The sequence below is a fragment of the Egretta garzetta genome, unplaced genomic scaffold (assembly GCF_000687185.1).
Source record: "Egretta garzetta isolate BGI_Z169 unplaced genomic scaffold, ASM68718v1 scaffold280, whole genome shotgun sequence".
In the NCBI taxonomy this organism is placed as follows: domain Eukaryota; kingdom Metazoa; phylum Chordata; class Aves; order Pelecaniformes; family Ardeidae; genus Egretta; species Egretta garzetta.
In genome coordinates, this window is record NW_009258219.1 from 271,511 (window position 1) to 293,916 (window position 22,406).

Genomic DNA, 22,406 nt, shown 5'->3' on the forward strand with positions numbered 1-22,406 from the left:
ATCGCTCTCTGATCTTCTGCTCAGACAGACTCCATCTGCTGCCAGCACACAACCATCTCCATTAGGCCAGCTGGAGAAGTCAGCCGCAGCACTACTACCTGCTTTTACATTAAACTTCCGATCAATCACTGCTGCGCAGATCATGCCAGATCGCTTTGCTGTTACGCAAATCACGTGTTTCAAAGCAGTCCGAAAGTGAAACAAACTATGCGAAAGGCTACGGCTCCCAAGTCTTCTATAGAAGCTTCACAACCGTCCTGTTAATCTGAAAATGCTGGTGTCATCTCAAAGCATCCACACGTAATGCTTCCATTACCCATCTACTGACAAAATAACCAAAAGGAAATACTTTTACCAGATGATTTTTTTTTTTTAAAACATTTGCTTACATAAAGCTGTATTTGCCTCCTACAGCGAGTGCCACACACTAATAATATACTGCTCTCTATTTCAAACACCAGTAACTTCCCTTTACAGCACAGAAATAAAGTTACATTATGCAGATGCTTGTGACAGTGGCAAGAGATGACACATCGAATTCAACTCGCTTTACAGCTCACGAATTGCTGCGTATGGTAACTGCACCTAGTTGTATCAATTAAGAAAAAAATCCATGGGAGAAAATCCATCCTGAAATTCATTCATATGAGTAGAGAAACAGAGCAATGCTCATGGTAATTTTCTCATTTTTCACCAAAGAAGCCAGCCATTAACATCCCCCATGATAAGAAAAGCATCACCACCACAAGAACTGCCCCATTTCCCCTGTACCTTAGCGTATTTTTGTTATTCTAACTACAGCTCTTCAGAGTTGTTACACGTCCCTTCAGCTGAAGGAGTGGAGAACTCCAAAACACATCAAGAGATCCCATACACCATCTCCAGAAAGTTTCAAGTGTAGTTGGTTTGACTGACCACAGCCTCGGGCCCGGGCACCGAATTCTGTTGTCCCAACACGTCACTGAAAACCAGAGCACTACCTTCAGGACACTCCTCTTTTCCCCCCCCTCCTCTTTTTTTTCCCCCCCCCTTCTTTTAACAATTTACCTGACACTGCCTTCTTTCTGCAATCACTCAGAGGAGTGTTTTATTACATGTTAAAAGACAAGATATGTATTGAAAGTAGCAATTTTATTTGAGTTAAAATTATTTACAAAAACCCAAAGACATACTTCATGAAACTGGTACAAACTATTTTTCCTGCCGTTGGCTTTTGCTCCAAAGATCACAGCTGAGAAATACTGTATAAAATAAAAATAGGATTGGATTCAGAAAAGTACTCTACTGTTCTAATTTCCAATTGAGAGTATTTACACAAATATTTACAATGGAAAAAAAGTTACTTTAAAACTTTAATTTGCAAGTTGGCCTCAAGTACCCTTTAATGCAGAGTTATTTGAGGGTCTAACACACAAAAATGCACTGCAGTTCACAGGGTGATTTCTCCCCCCACCCTCAAAAAAAAAAAAAAAATCTGCATTTGTCAGTGCTTGACAATTAGTTACATTTAAAAAAAAAAAAAAAAAAACAAAAAACCTGTTAAACACTGAGGTAAATCAATTCCCAAACAATTACCAGTGTAACTAAGAAAGGTAGTTGTCCCTGCTTTCCCCCCCATCTTCGCATCTGTATTTTATTTTCTCTTGCCATCTCTCCACAGAAAACTATATAATCAATTTGAAGCCCCATCGTAAGTGAAAATCTCTAAAATCAGAAAACTAGATGGGCAAAATACTCAGTAATTCCCTCCTGGCGTAGATCATTTACACACCGCTTCTCTCCCTCTCTCAAGAATGAGCTTTTTTTTTTAAACAAAGGGGAACACAACCTCAAAAACGTTTCTAAGTTACACTGATACACTAAGTTTTAGAAGGTGATGAGAGAAAACGCAAAAAAGTATGACCAACATAGGATTTTTGCCGCTAATCAGTTACTTCCTTACAGAATTCCCAACAATCTGCATTATCAAAAATAGGAAGACATAGAAGGCAGCCACTGTATGTAAAAAATTTACAGCTGGCACTGATACAAAAGCACGAGTTCTTAACTTTATACATGGAGATAACACAAGATCTAAAAGCAGGTTAGATTTCCTGTTATTTCCCCCTCATTATACATAGAACTAATATTTTTATGGCTTCAAGTTTTACAAATTCAATGGAATAACATGATGTAACTACCTGTACAGGTATTTTAAAATGTCGATGAAGCAGATCTCAGAACAGTCTGCAAATATTCAAGACCAGCTTAATAAAAATAATTACCAATTCTGTTGGCCTGAATAATGAGTGCAAGAAAAAAATCGTTAAAAAAAAGTCATGTATTTTCTGGGATTCTTTGTTCCACTTAAGTCTTCAAACACAATGCTTTGCTGTGAACTAGACCTCAGACTGAACAAAATCTTAGCTATATCAGCAATTTAAGGCTTTGTGTTGTATGCATTTAAACTTTGTCATACTACAGAAGAATGAAATAGAAAGATTATGTCAGCTGGAAACATTAATCCCCATTGGTGTTTTAGCTTCTTTAAAATTCTTCCCCCTAAAACATCCAAATTCTTTGTATTGAGCATTATAAAATACATCTTGAGTGCTTCCATGAAACAAATTAAAACAGCATTTCAAAGTTTTTGCTTATTAGAAGTGTAAACTACCCTGGGATTGAATATCTTTTTTTTTTTTTTTAATTTTTTTTTTCTTTTTTTCTTTTTTCAAACAGGGCACAACTTTTTACAGTTACTGTTCTTTTGTGGATAACATACCCTCAAATGGCTTTGCGTGTTAATGGGTTTGCATGCTTCTCGGAACTACGAAGTGTTACGGTCTATCAGTTTACAGTACATGGGCCATGACAGTTTTAGAACTGAGAAATAGTTCAACAACCTAATTTCAATCAAAACAGTATAAAAAATAAACTATCCAATCCTCGCCTCTTTGGATTCCAACAAATTTTAAATATAGACAGTAGTTAAAATCACAAAAGTATTTAAAAATTTATATTTTATGATTTTGGAATAATCTAGTAATAAAAAAGCAAGAGCAAATTAAACTCAAATAGGAGCGGTGCTGCTGTCCAGAACTTCTTTATTAGAACATTTGTTTGATACCTCAGTAGCTAAGCTGCCTTTGCACCTGGCTGGCATGAAACAGTGGCTCAACAGTAAACAGCAGTTGCACTATCAGCAGCAAGTTCTTCCCCTTGGAACTTGTCACGAACAAAGCAAGAAAAAAAAGATAGGGAGGGTAAACCCTGCCAAAAATATTTAAATACTGCACTGCATCATAAACAGCATGGTTTCTTTATTTATTTTCCTCAGAACCTTTTTCCCCTCATTTTTGATAGTTGCAGATTGATGTAGTAACTGTCTTTTAGAAAATGCTGAATGCACGGTTAAGAGACCAGGTAGCCTTAAAAATCCGAACACGAATGACACAGATGAATGCTCTCGGTATATCCTTCAAGGACTTCTTTCATGACTTCTTCTTTTGTCTAAGGGTAGCTCCAGCATTAGAGTGCCTGCAGCGGAAGTTAAGTATCTAGCAGTGTTCCAAGTATTCAATCACCCTAGAGATAGATTTCTGGCCTGTTGTTCCAACAGCACACTGGAAAACGTAACAGAAAACAGAAGTAACAAACAAGCATTTGTAAAACCTCTTTAAAATATTTGAGAGCTACGCTCATCTCAGAACTTTAGTACTTAGAATTACGTATCAGTAAAAGCAATTAGGTTCAGGCAGAGGATTCTAAAATGCTTTCCTGACCAGTCACAATCAAATGGAACAGAAGTGGCTTCATTCCATTTACTACCAAAATAACAACAGACAAATGGATCTTCAGCATTTGGAAACAGAAAATCGTCCCGTGCTCTTCTAAAGGCACAGAACTGAAAAATGTTAAATGCTTCTAAAAAATTGTATGGAATATTAACAGAAAACACAATTACAAAAATATCTACATACATCAATTTAAAATATGTATTACTTACAGTAAGATTCATAAAACTGAGAAATTTTTTGAGCATTTCGGTCATTATCGAGAAGTCCCCTTCAGGTAAGTACTCCCTCACAGTAGTCACATTGATCTAAGAAATAAAACAATCTATTTTAATTTGGGAAATATTTTGCCGACACAGAACTGCATTACTCTGCATGCGAGATGCAGTAAGACAAGTATATTCATAGCATTATTAAGATGGCTTTTGCTGTCATCTCTATGATTTAAGTCTCTCTTAAGCAATACTCATATGTTCACTGTGTTTCTGTTTCTAGGAAACAACTGCTAATTTTTTTATTTTTTATTTTTTTTTACATTAAGGATCATTGCCACCATTGGACCTCCTCAAGACCTACAAGATTATGAAGAACTAAAAACCCCACCAGATTACTCTCCTGACGTGGAGAGAATCTCCCTTTATCATTGTTACGGGTTGAGAATTATTGCAAACCCTAACATTGTACGGAAGCTCATCAGTCAAAAGGCACAGGACAGCATGTGAAAGACCACTTCCACCATCGTGGTGAATTTAGACAAGCCTGAGGGCAGGTCTGAACATCATTTCTATTATGTATTTCCAATCTGAGGCAATCATCTTCAACTAATAGAGACATACACAATTTCATAGAATTTCTATGGAGGAAAAAATAAAGCAGACTGATAAAAAAGAAGAAAAAAGTCTGACGTCAACTTGCTCATTGAGACTACTGGAAAATAAAGCAAGCTTTTATAATTACAGAACAGGCGAGCCATTGCCCTTTGCCTTTCCTAAGTTCATTTGTTGGCTAAGACTAACAGTGAAGAGGAGAGAGACGGAAGAGGTTAAATATCCAATTCCAATTGTTTCTGATAAACATTCCGATGTTCAGAAAATTTGTTTTGCATGGAATAACTCTGGCAACTTTTCACAAAACTACATACATCAGTGTCATTTCAATGTACTAGCTCACGTCGAACCCTAATTTAATATACCCATTTCAATACTGCAAATTATTACTTCGCTAAAGATTGCATTGGACTTAAGAGCAAGTTATCGACTTATTCCCTTACTGGACTCTCTTGGCAGAGGCAGCCTAGAAGCAATGCCGTGTACGAGGCCACAATGCAGTCTTCCATGTGCTTCCCAGCATGCTGAAGAGCTGTAAAGAGAGACAACCGAGTGTACTGTATTCTCGAAGCAGCTGGTATCTTTTACTGCTTCAAATACAATCTTTTGTTATCACAGTTCAAATTCTTTTTTTCTCAAACAAAATGAGCTTTTGGACCGAGACCTCAGAGGCAAGAATCGGACAAACTCCATGCTTGCTAACTCGGCACCACATTCTTGAACAGAAAAATGGTGTTTACTTGCTTCCAACTTGTTATCTTGTATAGTACTTTATTAATTGCCATTTTAATGCACCAATGGTATGCTTAACACACCAAAATACAAATATGTCCCAGGTGATACCATAACCCAGCAAGACTTCCACCAAAAGAAGTTTATTGTATTAAGGACAACAGATATAGCACTTTTTGCTAATGACTCAGCATTTTTGGGCAAACCACAAACAGGTGCAGACACCAGTTGATGGAGCTACAACAAGGAGGAAGGATGTAAAGTAATATAAACCGCACCTGCTATTAAAAGATTAAGTGAGAAGGACTGATGTTTCAGACCTGATACATTTTCCAGAGACAAACTACACGGCTCAGCTTAGAGATACTCAAGGTTCCTGGAACAAACTACCAGAGGCAGCAGGTCAAGGCATTACGCAGGGACCTGAGATACCACTGATGGAGTGAGAAGAACTCAGAGAAGATGGGGACAGAAGCAGCATATGTGCAAATAGGGAGGGGAGGAAAAAAACCCACCAAACCCTAAAAGTAGCGTGAAACAAGAAAGGGTCGTTATATCCCGGAAAACAAAATTAAGACAGGAAACTTTTAAGGACTGCTTCAGAAGAATAAGATAAATGCCTAAAAGCCATCCCTTCCAGAATATTCCTTACACAGAATGTCCCTAAAGGTTTGGTTGGTTTTTTAGGTGGTTTTTTTTTGTTTTTTTTTTAAGAAGGAACTGATAGAAGGTACTCTTAAGAAAATAGAAAGTAGTGTAATTTCCACTTCTCATGCTTCAGCTCTGAACTGCTCCTACCTCTGATCCACAACAGTTTCACCTGGGGTGTACACTGAGGAAATCTCAGCCCAAGAGACTGCACGTAGATAGGAAGCAGAGGACAAGGTGGAAATTTATGCAAACATGGAGCTTTCCACCTTTTCTGAGCTCATCACAACCAGACAACGAACCTTTATTAAGATCAAGTTCTTCATCGTCTTCTTCCTTCTTATCTTTCTCTTCAGTACTGTCTGGCTTTTCTGTGGAGACCCACTGTATCTCCCCACTTGTCTCTTGCCATTCCCCGCTCTTATCATGCTGAGCAGTAGGAGCTTCTTTAATCAATTCGTCTGTCTGGCTCTCGGCCAGCTGTGCCGCTCTCTCACGCTCAAGAAATAGCTAATGGGGAAAATTTCAGGAGAATTTATTACAAATTAAACCCTAAACACAATGAATTAACACTTGAAAGTTTTCTTCCCCTTCACCAGTCACCCCTTCACACAGTTAAGTCCTCAATACTTCCCTTAGCAGCCTTTTCTTCAAAGGGAAATATAATTTATCCCAACACCGATGCTGTACTCTACAGAAAAGGCCTCCCTCCCGCCCTCCCCAGTGCTGAACCTGTTGGCAGGCTCCTCTTGGGCATCGAAAATGTTCAATCATTTTCTCTGAGACACAGCTGGAAGAGTAAAACTTGCCGTATTTCCCTGCCCGTTTTTGTTCTCTACCAATCCTCGATTTCTTTTCATGCAAGCTATCCCCTCTTTGCTCTCTTAGCTTTTCCCTTGATACGTAAAAAGCAAAAATTTGAAAGATTTAAAATGACTGATCAGGGACGTGACTGAACCAGCAATCTCATATTGTGTGCTTACATCTTGCAAATTATTTCCCAAACCATACAACCACCAGTTTTAAATATCGCTTTGCAGAGCTGTATATTCAGCTATTTAATATTATTTACTTTTTTTTTTTGTCTGCTGCTGGACAGTTATTTCACATAGTTAAATAGAGGAACTGCTAAAAGCATCCATAAATTTATCTCAATTGAAATAAAAAGGCTGTAATTTCCTTTCAATTGCTTTATTTTAGTTTGCATGGTGGAATTCGTTCACCAAAATTATGGGTGGATTTCTTTTTTTTTTTAACAAGGTAGTCAATATAACATTTAAGAATGCTGTTTCACATCCATAATCACTACATACATATTTTATTGCTCTTATAAAGCATGATACTTAATTTTTTTTTTTAAATTTAAAAGTTGCAAACTGCCAAGAAGATAGTACTTAAAAAAAATAATCTATGGAAGTAAATTATGTAAGACAAGAGTAGCTTATAATTTTTACAGCTGGTTTAAAACAATACTAGAAGTAAACTGTTTAGGAACAAGAAAACTAGAAATAAACTGCACAGGAACAAGAAAGCTTTCTGGAGCACGAGAGCAGCCTTTGGATGTCTGTAGTAACGACACCGCTGTCGTTTGCCAGGAAAGCTGTTTCTGTAATGGACAGTACCAAAAAAGTCAAACTTGTGAGCAGCGCTCCTCTTCCCCCGCTATGCTCTATTACTCAAAATACTAAACAGAAAAAAAAAAAAATAAATCTGACAAGTCTTCATTGCTGAGTTCTCCCGTCCTCTTTGACAGTCTGATAATGAGAAATGGCAGCTATTAGAGGAAATCCACATTTCTTACCTGCACTAAAGCCTGAACAGCATCAATCTGCCCAGTTATCTTTAGGCTATCGTCTCCTTCTCCCGTACAGAACGAGTCAAAAGAACATGATGTTTCCATATTGACAAGACAGTGCCTATTCCGAGCACTGTATTCCACTAGATTGATCAACAGACCCAATCCCTGCAAGAATTGGAGAGTCAAACAGGATTACACACATGAAAAAACGGATTATTTAGCAAAAAAAGTCTATCCAGATGAATGTCGTCTTTAGGCCTTGTCTTTCTGAGGATACATAACTTACTAACACCTTTATGAAGCAGTTTGATAGAATGAGGGATCAGGATTTAAGAAATATGAGGCAGAACTGAGATCCCTGAATACTAGAACTCGTTTTTCTGATTCTGAACACGGAAACACTTTTAAAGATGAGATTTAATTTACAGATTAGGGATTCAGGTGTCCAACTTTCAGCTTACATTCTTTAAAGACCCTTCACATACACAATTTCACCATTGCTGTTTAGGCCACACAGACCCGTTGAGGTAAATTTGGCAGAGCCTTTATCTCAAACGGTGACATCCACCGTATTTCTAAAGCTGAAACAACATTTGAAAACTAGATAATTCAGAGTTATTTAGCTAAAGCTGTTCATCCCGCAGTGCACTTTTTCTCCACCGAACACAGGGAAAATGGTTACAGCTCAAAACCACCAAATCCTTACAGAAACCTCTTTAAGTACCTCACTACATATATGGAGAGTCAATGAAAACTGCAGAGGCTGCTCCTTAATTTGGAACCAGAGTCGTTAAATGCACAGGAAGGGGGCATATTGCTTTATGTTAATGTAACAAATACAACAGCTTACCAGCACCCGAATATCAAATCTCTGTTCTTGAGGTAGGAACTTTGGAACCTGAAGCACACAATTCATAGCTGTGCCTATCAGACCATCCTGTTCACCTGTTTTTGTACTACCCCATTCTGTAAACAAAGAGTTGAGAGGCTCAATTTTGAAAACAGTCATTTTTATAATCATAAGCAGATCGATAATAGCCTTTTGGCCCTAAAGAAATGGGACTCTCTTAGCCAAAGCATGCATCTTCAAATTTAATACTTGCAATTACTCATCCAATTTGCTGATTACTGTAAAACAAGCATCTACCATACATAACTCCTTTATTGCATGGTACGTGGAAAAACCGTCATCAGTATAAGAAAGGGTTTACATCAACGTTTCATTTGATGCTTTAACACAGAATATGCAAAATTTTGTGTTTGTTTTACCGTTATCGTTTGTCAGGTTGAGCAAGACCCCAATGATGGCCCTCATGCAGTCTTCCACTGCTTTACCCACGTGGTTAGTTACATTCTGGTGAGGCAGAGGCTTACTGTCTGGTAAACAGATACTGTCTTCAGCACGATTATATCGCTGGATTAACTCCTCGCAATGCTGCAGTGCTCTGCAGGGAGAAGATGCAGAACAAAATCACCTCCACAACATACAGGACATTCCACTTTTATACTCATTTCACCAGGAAAAAAACTGCAAATACAGAGCTTATGCAGATTTTTTTCTGGAGCCCAGACTGTAGGAGAGATAATAAACTTATCACTGATAAAATCTTTTATGAGCTCAACTGAAACTGGGAAAACAAAAACCCGGAAAGCTTTGTGGCTTAGAGCTTTATCAGCTTGAGATTTCAAGAGCAAAAGTTAATTTTTCCTTTCCTACTTGATCACATGGTCTTACAAGAGATATCTTCTCTCCCTACAAACCCAGCCTTTCATTTCCTGTGACCACCAAGACACAACATGATTCTGACAGCGTTATCTAAATGTTCTCTTGTTCTGTCCTCAGAGCTACTTCCATTCTCTAAAAAATAAATGACACGTGACTTCCTAGCAGTTAAATCTTAATCTCGTAACACTACTGGACCACAAGCATGATTTCACTGCATGACATTAGTCTGGTGTTAAACCAACACCATTGATTTCAATTACAAACAAAACTAAAAGTGGCAAAAATATATTTTGGTCTGAATAGCACAGAAAAGTGTGGTTTGTTTGTTTGTCTGTGGGCTGGTTTTTTGTTTTTTTTTTTTAATTTAAAGAAATACTCAGAATATCCAACATACAACCATGAAATTATGTTTCCAATGACGTCTGCAGAGTCAAATTTTCAGCCTAATTTGTTCTCTTATGAAGAGCAGTACAAGAGGGATGCAGTCTCTGCCAGTCAACTGAGACCTCACCCAGATTGATAAATGGGTTAGAGGTGTTCGTACAAGCATCTTTGCCAGGGAGAACAGCTAAGAACAGAATTTCGCTATTTTAATTCCTAGTTACGCTGTCAATTCTGTTATGCTCCGTTTCGGTAAAGACTTCAGCAGAATGAAAACACAACAAATAAATGTAGCTTCCCACTGCCCTCTTCTGTGTCCAGATTAACCTGGTACAGAAGGAGCCGAATCCGCAGTTTGCAGCCTCTGCAGAACCACCACCCGCAGCACTGCGTATTGGCAGCACTCACGTAGTTACCCACACCCTCATCTAAATTAACTTCAGCATTACTTCAGGAAAAGCAACAGTGGAAAGCATGGGGATTTTTGCCCCCTAGCATCTTCTGGTATAACAAATCTATTTTTCTGCCCCATCATGTGCGGTCCTCTGCAAAAATGTCTTTTTGTTACAACTTACTTTGCTGAGGAGACTATGAGTTGCGAGTCTTTGTATGCTATCAGATAGCTCTGATTTTCTGGATTATGCACAGTTACCTAAAAAGGGGAGGAGAAAGTAATATTAAAAATGGGACTTTTTTCCATGGAAGAGAAGCATTCTCCTCCACTACCACCCCACTTTATTCAGTTCCACATTTCTTGGTTATTATCCAGTGTAAACTTTCACTTATCACCATTCAATATTTCCTTGGAGTTTTCACCTTGTAATTAATCACACAAAATTGTGGCACTGAAGAGAAAACCATCTTCCCTGATACAGCAAGTACAGAAACCATGTGGCATGGTTCTGAACCCTGAATCTATGTCCTGGGACTACAGTATCCTGCGTGTGTATGTATATATGTGTAAGTAAATATATATAAAAATATAACACAGAATACAATTATATACATAATGCTACTTTTAGGAATTGACATCAATTCCACTTCTGAGAGCTTATGCATCCAACCGTAAAAATCAAGGTTTTCCTTGATTCCCCTGATTGAAATTTAGAATCAGTTTTCAGAAACAGTAAAAGTTCTTCTCTTAGTTTTGCATGATTTGGTCTGTTGATTTTTGTCATCTCTGCTGAGTTCCTAAGGATCTTACACTACATCACAAGCCGCCCTTAAGTTCAAATCTGAATATGCTACCACTAAACAAGGCTCTTCTGCTGTGGCCTGGCAATTCCATCTCTCAAATATAAAAGCAGATATTGGACCTGAAATGTCTTCTCTCCCTGTTCAGAAGACAGGTAAAGAGCTAGGTGCTGTTAACTTTTAAGTAGGCACCCTTGAATCAGTACTTCAGCAATGGGCCATCTTCCCCAGCTTTTAGCTTACTTTTACACTACCTTCGAGTCAGGCCTTCTATTTTAGTGAAGAAAACAAGTTACCGCTGTAGCTATTTGTCCTCTGACTTGGGCCTAAGGTGCTCATTAAGATTCATTCATTGACCTGTACCCTGAACCCAAACGTCGCTTTCTGATGCGCGGACGTGTACTCGTATGGCAACACAGAGGGAGCAACACCAGTAACAAATACGAAACTCAGCGAAACAAGGCGCTCTAGAGAAGCACATGCTCACAGTTCTCGTCAATTAAGCTCTACAAAAGTCCCACGTGTTTTAATTCTGTTCAAAGTTCTCATCAAAATATATTTACCATCTCAACGTACACGCTCAACTGATTACAGGACTAGTTTGACTGCCAGGGCAGTTTCTCCTTCAGCGCTTATCCAGCTGATGTTTGAAAGTAGCAGTTCTTAAAATATATGTCTACTGCTCCTAAGAAAACACTGCTTCTATAACCATGCGTTATTACTGGACACACGCTAAGGGGTCAAACGCACGGCTCGAAAACAAAATCCATAAACAGCAGCTTTTCTAGGAACTTAAGAAAGAAGCATCATGCTACATTCAGTTATTCTTACCAAAAATAAACTTGCAATGTTGTAAATACATACAGAATGGTAGAAGGCATTTTCAAACATTCCAGGAACACTGATAAACATCAGAGAGTTAGTATCTTCTATAGAAAAGAATCAACATTATGGTGTTATTGTGTAGCTGCATATTGAGAGAATGTAACACTAAAAAGGTCTGCTTGAGAAAAAAAGCGGTTTTCAGACATGCAATGCATCTGCTCATACTCACACTTTCTAAGACCCGTAAACATCTTTCTGCGCCCCATAACGAAGCCACCAATTTCTCTTCATTTTCATCACTGCTTAGGTGATCCACACATTCTTTAACTAAACAACAAAGAGAAGTTGTTTTCCACTATCAGTAACAGGTCTTCAAAAGCCAAGCGTACAAACTAACAAGCTACGCAGTTGCTATTAACCTTGTTTTACAAAACTCTAATATTAGGAAGCAATCACGAAGACATGATCGATCAGCATTCCAAAATTTTTCATTTCTCCAATAAAAAGACCCCAAACCCCCTTGTAATTTTGGCTTTACAAGTTTGTGATTGTTGCCACAAATTACCTAACTCTGTATTTTATTTTCTACAGACAATGAAGAGATTGTACAGCACACGACTACGTTCCTAACCGTAATGCACTGTTTTGTAGAAGAGAAAAAAAGATAGAGCACGCACACTCTCCCCACACTTTACAAGTCTGAAACTGTGCAAGTTGAACACTTTCATCTCCTCAATCCTTCCTTTGTCCACCCCTCTGCTTACTTAAGACCAAGCGTTATTCAGCTCAAGAATTCATTTTAGAAATGTCCCTTTTCCTATCTGTGAGATGCTGAGCCAAAAAAACACTAACCAAGACATATCTTTAAAAAAAAATAAGGAAACAAGCCCCCACCACTTCTTCTTGAAGGGCTGACTTCCTTTGGGATATTTAGTTAAAAAAATATCAGGCCTGAAAATAAGTCTAGAAGGCCGAAAGGAGATGTTACTCTAGAAAAAGCGTGCTGTCTTTGTGTGCTGTACAGAGCTATGTAACACAGTGATCTGTATTCTGCCTAAGCTTAAGCCATTTTCAGTCTCACACGTTAGATGCAACACTATACACATCCCGTTTAACCTTAAAACTACTTTCAATCCCACATGCAACAGATTAAAGTCACTAATATTTCCCAGTGACTTGGTATTGAATAGTATACTTTATTTTTCAACACTGCTGAGAAAAATACATGACATTTCTATTTTTAACCACAGAAAACAAACATTAAGAAAAGCAAACATCTTTGTAAGATTCACTGATGTTCCACACTCTCAGAGCAGCATCTCCAATATACCTTTATCTACAATATGATCAAGACCACCCAGAAGTCGCAGTTCTTCTTTAAACCAGTCCCCAGCTCGTTTTGAGGTGAGAGACAGTAACGTCTCCATTGCCAAATGCCCGGTCTGAAAGAGTTAGGTTCCAGAATTAGTGGAATCATCATACGCAGCTGTAGCCAATATATCAAATCACACAAATACACGTCATATAAAAACCATAAACACAAAGTTACAGGTTCTGAGCAGAAGAACCACCAGAGGGAGCAAGAACAGGTTGAAAAATACGCCTATCTTAAAAAACTGACTTGGTACTGATAAAAGGGTACTTTGCATTTTCAACTTTTTCTTGACTTTATTAATAGCTTAGTAAACCTAAGCGGTCTCCTTCCATCTGCTCCTCTTGTTATCAAAAGAAACAAGTGGAGGAAGGAAATGGACAACTCAGCCAGGCAGGAAAAAACCCAGGGAAAGCCACCGCAAACACTGCTGCTCTGTCTCCCAGATACACTGCCGCTGCTGCTTGGACAATACATTTGATTCTTACATAGGTGGTTTGCGGTTTTAATTTTAAACTCACAGAAGACAGAAATTAAACTAGAACACTGTAGAAAACCTTATTTGCTGATTATTTTTTTTAAAAAAAGATGAATATGTATCAAAATTCAACAACGGAAAAGATGAGTTTACTCCCTGCAAAAGGAAGTTGAAGAGATGTTAGGTGATTAACTTAGTGAATCCCCTGCAATGTTTTTAACCAAAACTAACACCATTTATACAGTCAAGACTATAACTTGTTTTTCCAAAGGCCTCTAATAAAATGCAAATGTTAATAAGAAAACATTACATGCGTATAAATTTACACCTAGACAAAAGTGACCAGTATAGACTTCTGTAGCACCTAGAAAATGCACAAGCAAATCTGGACTACTCTAAGCTTAATAATTTCATCTATGGTACATAAACACAACGAAAGGTCAGGGAACGAGCCGTAAGAGCTCACTAAAACCAACTGAATTGAACCACTCTCAGGTTATCTTCCCTCCCTGACACATTTGATTTGCAATTGCTTCAAGGAGGGCAGTGCTTATCCTGAGCCGTGCAGCACGTTCCAGGATACCTCTTCAACCCTCAGCACCTCCTGGGAATAACAGGACTCACCAGGGTTGAGCAGACACCCCAGTGTCTTGGAAAACCAAGTTATAAATTGTACGAGCCCCAACAACAGCTTCAGCTGCTTTCCTTGGTTTCAAAATACTGATTTCAAAGGGGGAAAAGCTGAAGATTAGTCTTGATAAAGAAGAGTTACCACCCAAGGTTAGTGATCATTTTTTTTTAGGAGCAAGCTCTGCAGCATGCTGTCACCGATGAGCACACAGCTAGCAACAGCATTTCCCCAATGTACACGGAGGTGTCCTTGGGTCATGACAGTGTTGGGGGGGACGAGAGAACACAAGCAGCAGCAAATCTACAACAGGTCGCTCCTCCCCGAGTCAGCAGCATCTCAATTCCCCGTCACAGAGGAAACAAAGACAAAGCTGCAATTACTGCTGCAACTGTTTCACCACCCGGGGAAACTGCGAACCACCTTTAATTGCACCAGCCACCCATCCAGCCTTCCCACAGGAGGGAAAGCAAACACACGCTTGGTTACAGAGGGTTCTCATCACTGGGAGATACAAGATCCAGAACCTCGCGCTTTTAAAACCTATAAGTTAAAAACATAATGCTAAAGGAGATGAGGAGATTTTAAGCGATGGATGGAGAACTGCCCTTCTGAAGCCAACCAAATGAGAAAGCGTTTTGAGGGAGGAGGGGAGAGAACCTGGAGACAGGAGTTTGACAGATCCCTAGCTCTCTGAAGCTTTCCCAGCCTTTTCAAATGATTCCCTTCAATTTATAGATTGAGCTTGAAAACATTGTAACATGGGTATCTGAAATCATGCATAACCTAAACTAGATTGATAGAAGCTGCTTAAAAACTCTCCTTAGAGATCGTAAGGGCTACAAAAGATTTAGTTAACTTCCTAAAGACCTTTACCATGAAACCTCAAAGGCCGCACAATATTTAAAATACGGTGCTTATTTTTCCACCAAAGGGCAATAAGACTTCAGAAACCTCCAAGAGAATATAATTTGATATTTCTACTGCTGGGCAGAAGAACACAATTTTTATTTTTTTTAATAAAATGAATCGAACCTTGTAACACTTTTGCTTTTGAGGAAATTAATCCATTCCATCCAATTTTTATGTCAATTACTATGAAATTTTAACACCAAAGGTTCAAAACACGGTTCCCTTAAGTTTTCAGCCTCATGCTGAGAGTGAGAAACAGAATAACCTCTTTCACCGCCTGAAAAGAGAAGTCACTTCTGAAGGTTTTCGTTATGATTCAAGAGAGGAGCTAGCTGCAAGCATCAGCTGCAGAGGGCTGTCTGTACAAGCGAGTGCCATTTGCTAACGCGAAGGCTAAATTCTTCAGGTTTTATCTTCTTCTAAGCCAGCAAAAAACCCCTGGAACAAATTCAACCAACAGAGGAGAACTTTTCAGTTTCTGGGTTTACAATTGTAATGTTCATAGCGGTCTGGAAAACAGAACCCTTCGAAAACCTGTTTTGAGTACTCAAAAATTAGTCCGATCTAACTTGCAGATAATCGCACAAACACCACTGTCTGTGGAAAGAGATAGGCAGCGTTGATCATCTTCGTTTGATCTGTGTGAGATTCAAAAAACCGAAGGTGTGACCAGTTAGGCACAAACTGCAGTTATCAAAACATCTGCTGCAGCCCTTCTGTTCCTCAGTGGGTCTGTCTGAGTCTGAAAAAGCACAGATCTTTTCTTTACCCCCAGAAGATTTGCATTTTTGTTAGCATTTTCTGCCTGTCATCTGGTACAAAACAGAGATCACTTATTATATCTCATGACAGAAATCTATGTGAAAGCAACTATCTTCCACATATGAAGTTCATTATTGTCTCAACTTACCGTTGCTACTATCATGAACTGGAAGAGAACCTAATCATCTCACTTGGCTTGCGTGTATTCCCTAAACACTGTATAGTCTCTGCTTCTAGATGGTGCAGCTGGGAGGGAACCAGTTTCCATCTGTGGGGTACTACGGTATTCAACACATTTACAACAACAGCTCAATGGAATTTTAAGAAATAGAGATGCCTCAGGGGTAAAAAAAAAAAACCAAAACAACACAGCTGAAACCGATGGCCTGTGATAATACTGCTCTTTACTCATGGACAGCTTCCTTGCAAGAGAGTCCCCTTTAATATATCCTCTCCCTTTCAATCCCATGCCTAAGAAAACACAAGAACAGAATGACAGTTCATGAAACCCCATCAGGCTAGCTCTGATTCAGAGTATGAGAAACGCTCGAGTAGGAGACAGCGGTCTGTGGGGCTGGATGCTTTAGCAGTGAGGAACCTGTACCAGCTGTTCCATGCTTTAATAAAAGAGGCTGTCTTACATTTTGTAGTGCAAAAGATACTCTGGCACTGACAGACTGCGAGCTATGTGAGCTGCCTTCGGTGCCAAAACAGCACTGAAATAAGACACTGATTATACCAATTCCTAGCTGATCACCACCTAGAGAACAAATTTCATTCCGTGTTGGTATCTTCAGATTGTACCATGTGAATTCAGAGAGTAAGCTGAAAGTGGAGAAAATAATCTCAAATTCATTCTTCATTGCAGATTTCAAAGGTCAGAAAATTAATTGAGCCCCCTACCTGCACATTTCATAGGTTTGTAGGAAACAAGCCTAAAACAAACTCTGAAACAACTCTCCTTTGTCACCACGAATTGACTACCAAGGTTAAGAATTACATCATCAATATTATCTTCCTCCCCCAAAATTCAGCTCTTTCTACATAATACTGGCTTTTCATACCAAGTCAACGATCTGTTCCACAGTTAGAATTTTGGGGAAAAAAACCAAATCAAACCCTTCCTAAACCGACAGAGAATGTCACAAAAACTACAAAAGAAAATGCCACCTCAACAAGGCATATCATCTTGTAACCCAACCCGAGATGGAATGCAGTCTTAACTGCAGATTACTGGCAGGAGTTGAAACATTACTTGCGGAGATAAAGTTCTAAAAAGTTCGCTTCATAAACAATAAATCAGAAGCTTCTCCTGTCGGGTAGAAGTATTACATGAAAAATGGCAAAAGCCTAATAAGAATCTTTAAAACATTAAAAGAATGTATTACAAGATGTTAAAAAATTAAGTTTATACTCACATCTGTTATACTGAAATACAGTGAAAGCGAAACAGCATTACTAATTTTTGCCATCTATGACCACTCATCTAGTCAATCTGGCATCAATTCTTTAAATACACTCTTTTATGAAGACTTGCAACTTACCCTTTATTTTTCAAGCTAGCTTGATGCTAGCATCAAACCACAGCCAAATTCATTTTTATACAAAAACAGTTCACTCTGTTGCAGCTGAACACACATTCATAAAAAACAAATATGTTTGAGAAAGGAAGGAAAAAAAATTCATCCACATTTATGGTCATCAACAGATCTGCCATCACACTCTGGGCAGAGAGAAATCAGTTCCTGTAGGACAGATTTTTATTTTTTTAATGGGAGACCCTGCGCCACATTTTCAATTTAATACACAATACTCTTGCTCCCATGTAAGAAGCCCTATTGCTTGTGAATGTATATATATAACATTTAGGCAAAGAAACAGAGTCAAGCGTTCTAAACTTGGTCCTTAAACACATGGTTATTTAAAGTGTAACTTGTTTTTAATTGCTACCTTTAACTGGCTACCCTTAGCAGGAGCGAATGGTGGATCAGACGGCTGAAGAACATCACAACTTTATCCTACTAACAGCCTTTCAGAAAGGAAATTTCAATTTTTAAGAAGAGAATACTTGCAGTGCAGCCATATACACACAGAAGGTAGACAAAGTGTCACAATTCCCTAGCTGGGAGATAGGAGATTATGGATGATGCTTACAAGTCCCATTTTATTAAGCATCCACTACTGCCAAGGCTTTCAAATAAAAGCACGATACCCACCGTGATGTTTTCGAGATCAAGATGTTTGTTGTGAACGGTTTCACACAGTCTCCGAATTTTTTCCTTAATTTTATTCATGTCTTTTTCATTCAGCAGCTTGGCAGAAGAAGCATCTTGTTCCAATTCCAAAAGCCGTATCATCAGATCTAGACTAGCTCTGTCTAAATCCATGTTCAAACGATCTCTACTCAGGATGTACATTAGAGCTGCTGTACAAAGGGACAAATTCTTGGGTTGGGAGAGGAAAGAGGGGAAAAAAAAAAAAGTGTTAGTTTTTAGTAATCATGTTAGGCAGACCTTTTACAATTTTTAATAAACAAGCTGAAAATTTATGAAAGAAAAAGCCTGACAAGTTCCAATCTATGCTAGCACTTGCATGAGCACTTACCATTGTGCATAGATTCCTCCTAGCAAGTTACTAATGCATTCTCCTAACCAATACAACTGAGACAAAAATCACCTAATGCATTTACAAAACCCTAGTAGAAAAGTAGGGTTGTCTATTTTTAAGGGATTCAGTGCTGCAGACAGAATAAGAAGCGGTAACTCCAGTAACACAGTACTACAGGAGAGACAGATGGCAGGGGAACAAAGTGAAAAAGCACAGGGTACATGGCAAAGTAGGTGAACGTTCTGGTTTGATGGGATAAGCTGGTGACAGCACCAGAAAATACAGAGATCGTGGGGACAGTGTTTGCATGTGAAAGGGGGAAGGAAAAAAAAAAACCACCAGAGCACGTGCGGCTGGCAGCATACATTCTGATTCTGCCAACCTTTCCAGCATAAACACAGTTAATTTCCAGGGGAATTCTGCTTTTTGGAAGTAGCCAGAATACAGACCAGCTTCCCCCCGATCCATCCCCATCGGTCCTTATCAAGTAGATGTTATTATCTTGACCATCCCTATCTTACACAGAATTGGTGTACAGGGACCTCTTACTGACTAAGGAATACTTAATCCTTCTTCAAGAAGGAATCAGATTTCACCTTCATGAGGAGCCAGAAAAGCAAAGGCAGAAGGTGACCGTCAGGGAGGGGCAAATGACAGTACAGCAACTGCACCAAGAGACTCATCTATCCAGGTGAGCTCCAAGCTACGGGCAAGAGGAGAACTCTTCATGGAGAAGTGAGCTGTGCTGGGCACAGTACTCTCAGAAAGCTTTGATGAGATCTGGAGGAATAAAGAGCAGGGGGTGTGGGGGGTATGTGTGTGTCTTACTGAGTTCAACTCCCAAGAGTCAACATGCTGCATGTATCTATTCCAATTTTTTCTGCATCAAGTAAATGAAAAATGGAGACAAACCAATTCTGGGATGTGAATGTTGTACAAGCTCCACAGGTAAGAGCAGAATTTCTGTGCCATAGCCGATTAACGTCTTGTTTAGAGTTCAGCCAACCACCAAAACAATCATTAGCTGCTTCCGTTTATTTTAGAAGCAAGTAATAATCATACCCGGTCATACTAAGCAGTATCAGCATTTCCAAAACAGGATTAGGCAGCTGCCAGTCTATCAAAAGCTACATTAAAACTCCTTCCTGTCTGAGTCAAGGAAACCCTCAGGTGAATAACGCCTTTTACCAGACTAACTACCAAAGATGCATTTGGAAGACTGAAGGAAGGAAGCAAGGGCTTCCAAATCTACATCTCCTTTCATGAATACAACCTTGAGACACAGGATTGGGTTAAAAACCAAACCAACCCAAACAAAAATCTTAGCTGTGAATATCACTACTCCAGCCTTGCCAGACGCAAGGCAGATAGCAATCTATGTGGCTTGCCTACATAGACAGGGTATACATTGCTTTCCCTTCATTTCTCTTAACTTTCTCCCACAAACCTTGCAATTTTATCATTTTAATTATAGAAATCGTTTACTGGATTTACTTGCAACTGGTTTAAACTGTAAGAAGTTTCAGGTTCCTGGAAGAAGACTCTGACCCTTCAGAACCGCAGTGATTAAAACAGGACATAGGAGCACGTGCATTCCAGAGAAACCGAAGGCTGCTCCGCTAACCGCTGCTCAGCCAATGCGGGACCTAATAAAGCAGTATCTATGAACAACTAGTTTGTCGTGACCAGCATTAGCTAGGTGAGCTTCCTGGCTTAAGCCCCCCCAAAGGAGTTTCTATCAAGGCAGCAGTTAACAGAGGGTAAACTGCTGAATTCATAAGCTGGGCTGCCAATATTTAGGCACTTCAAGAAGTCAGGGACTGTTCTTCGATCGCTACTCAGAAATGCTTTCCAGATACTCCAAAGTCTGCCAAGGGCAATCACACTCATTCTGTAAGCCTCTGCACCAAGCCCTCGCCTGTCCCAGGCTCCCTTCTTTGCAATCCAGCCGACTTCCTATTCTGCAGGGAGTAACGGTCCTCCCTCCGCACAAGCCCTGCCAACGCTTCCCTTCGGACCTTCCACCCAGGTTTTAAGATACTTAAGTGTGATCAGAAGGGACCCAAGCAGGGACTGAGACTTTATACAGAAGGTTTCGGGCTGCAGAAGGACTGCCAGAAAAGGCAAAAGGAGCGGAGCAGCTCTGCATACCAAGAACTAGGTTCCTGCAGCAGCACATACTCTGAAGGCGAGCAGGCCGGTAAGCCTCCGAACGCCGACGTGCGACAGGAAAACAGTGATGCTGCAGAAGTCAAGGACCTCGAATGCGAATGGTGCTTGTAACGCAGAACAAACCTGCCTCAGCGACGTGCCAGTGATACGGGTTTTCTAAAACTCTTTTTCCTGGGTCCCTATAGGCACGTTGGTTTCACCTTGAATCTAACAACTCTACATTTTCCTCTGATCTGTACTAAGAAGTTAACCATGTTGTCTGAAAGCTATCTCATGCCCTACCGTAGACAGAATTCTGAGTCGAGAATGAGGGGGAAATTGTTAGTACAACTCATTTTTGATCAATATCCTAAAAAACCCAACCCAACCAACCAAAGAAGCCAATCCCACCCTTACGGATTGCAGCAGTGAAACTTTTTTTGGGTGGGCTTCCCACCGCCCTCTCCAACCCCGTTTTATTCCTCAAGACGCTTAAATCACATTCTGCTTCCAAACAAATGTGGAGAGGAGAAAAAAAGTAAAATAAATAGAATTTGTTCTAGACAGACATTTTATGGCATATCTAACTGTGGAGTTGCACTCCATACTTCTACAGAACTCAGGAAAACATCCTAGTTGAACACGTTCCAGAAACGGCAGGCCATTTACACCCACTCTCATCCTTGTCTTTCCTTGCTCGTTCTATTTATACTCCAGCTTGTGGGAACAGATGGTTATTTTCTAGGGTTCAGCACTACATTTAATGCACCTTTTTTTTTTTTTTTTAATTATTTACATGCTGAAGACATTACAAAACCACATTTTGGTGCTTAACTGACAGCTATAATGAAAATATAGGTTTTATTTTCAAAATTAATAATACTCCAAAGCCTTTAGAGCATAGCTGAAGAGAAAGAGTCACTTAAAAACTGAAACTGTAGCTTAAAGGCAAATCTACAAGAAAAATTGGGTGGAACAAGTAACTTTCATTTAAATATTTTGGGGCATAGCTCAGAAAGATAACCTGTTATTTTGTTTTCCTTGCTGGTTAAAAAAAAAATACCTCCTCTGCAACTGCTATTCTATATACTTATGGAAATGTAGGAGTCTGCTGCTTTCTCAGTCTGTTCCATCAGATCGGTACAATGAACGCAGTATACGCTCAGATTTGTTTCCATCAGCGATGTCACTGTGGCAGTTTTCCCACCTCCCAAATACTTTAAAGAAAATATTAACAAAATAATTGTATTTTTTTCCCCCCAGTCCTTATCATCTTAAATGGATTTAAGCCATGCAAGCAAAGCCTAGTGTGATTTATTATTCTTGAGTTACTTTGCACTGAGCCTTAGTGGGGAAATTTCTATTCATTTTGAACAAGTTAGAATTTTGAAGTGAATGAAGGGGTGGCACATAACGACAGCAAGCTTATACAGAGAAGGTCACTGTTGAACATATACTGTCAGTAGTTAGAGCCTATATTTTAGCATTTATTAATAGTAGCTTGATAAATCAGTAATTTTATAATACTGTATAATCTGTATCAAGAATGCACTGTAACTATATTAAAACATTAACTACCATTTTTTTTTTCC

At 39.1% G+C, this 22,406-nt stretch overlaps 1 protein-coding gene across 3 annotated transcripts in view; it reads right to left on the minus strand.

Moving 5' to 3' along the window:
* Positions 1–1,112: 1,112 nt before the first annotated feature.
* The window catches only part of WAPL (WAPL cohesin release factor), a 68,840-nt gene continuing 47,546 nt past the window's right edge, over positions 1,113–22,406 (minus strand). For all 3 annotated transcript variants that reach the window (XM_009649106.2, XM_035890032.1, XM_035889942.1), the window contains 11 exons: positions 18,273–18,500; positions 13,235–13,346; positions 12,134–12,231; positions 10,461–10,537; positions 9,048–9,223; positions 8,629–8,744; positions 7,782–7,943; positions 6,283–6,490; positions 5,044–5,132; positions 3,986–4,081; positions 1,113–3,602 (listed from right to left, as the gene is read on the minus strand). In XM_009649106.2, coding sequence (XP_009647401.1) covers positions 3,537–3,602; positions 3,986–4,081; positions 5,044–5,132; positions 6,283–6,490; positions 7,782–7,943; positions 8,629–8,744; positions 9,048–9,223; positions 10,461–10,537; positions 12,134–12,231; positions 13,235–13,346; positions 18,273–18,500 — 1,428 coding nt within the window. In that variant the 3' untranslated portion in view covers positions 1,113–3,536. The remainder of the gene's footprint in view (positions 3,603–3,985; positions 4,082–5,043; positions 5,133–6,282; positions 6,491–7,781; positions 7,944–8,628; positions 8,745–9,047; positions 9,224–10,460; positions 10,538–12,133; positions 12,232–13,234; positions 13,347–18,272; positions 18,501–22,406) is intronic.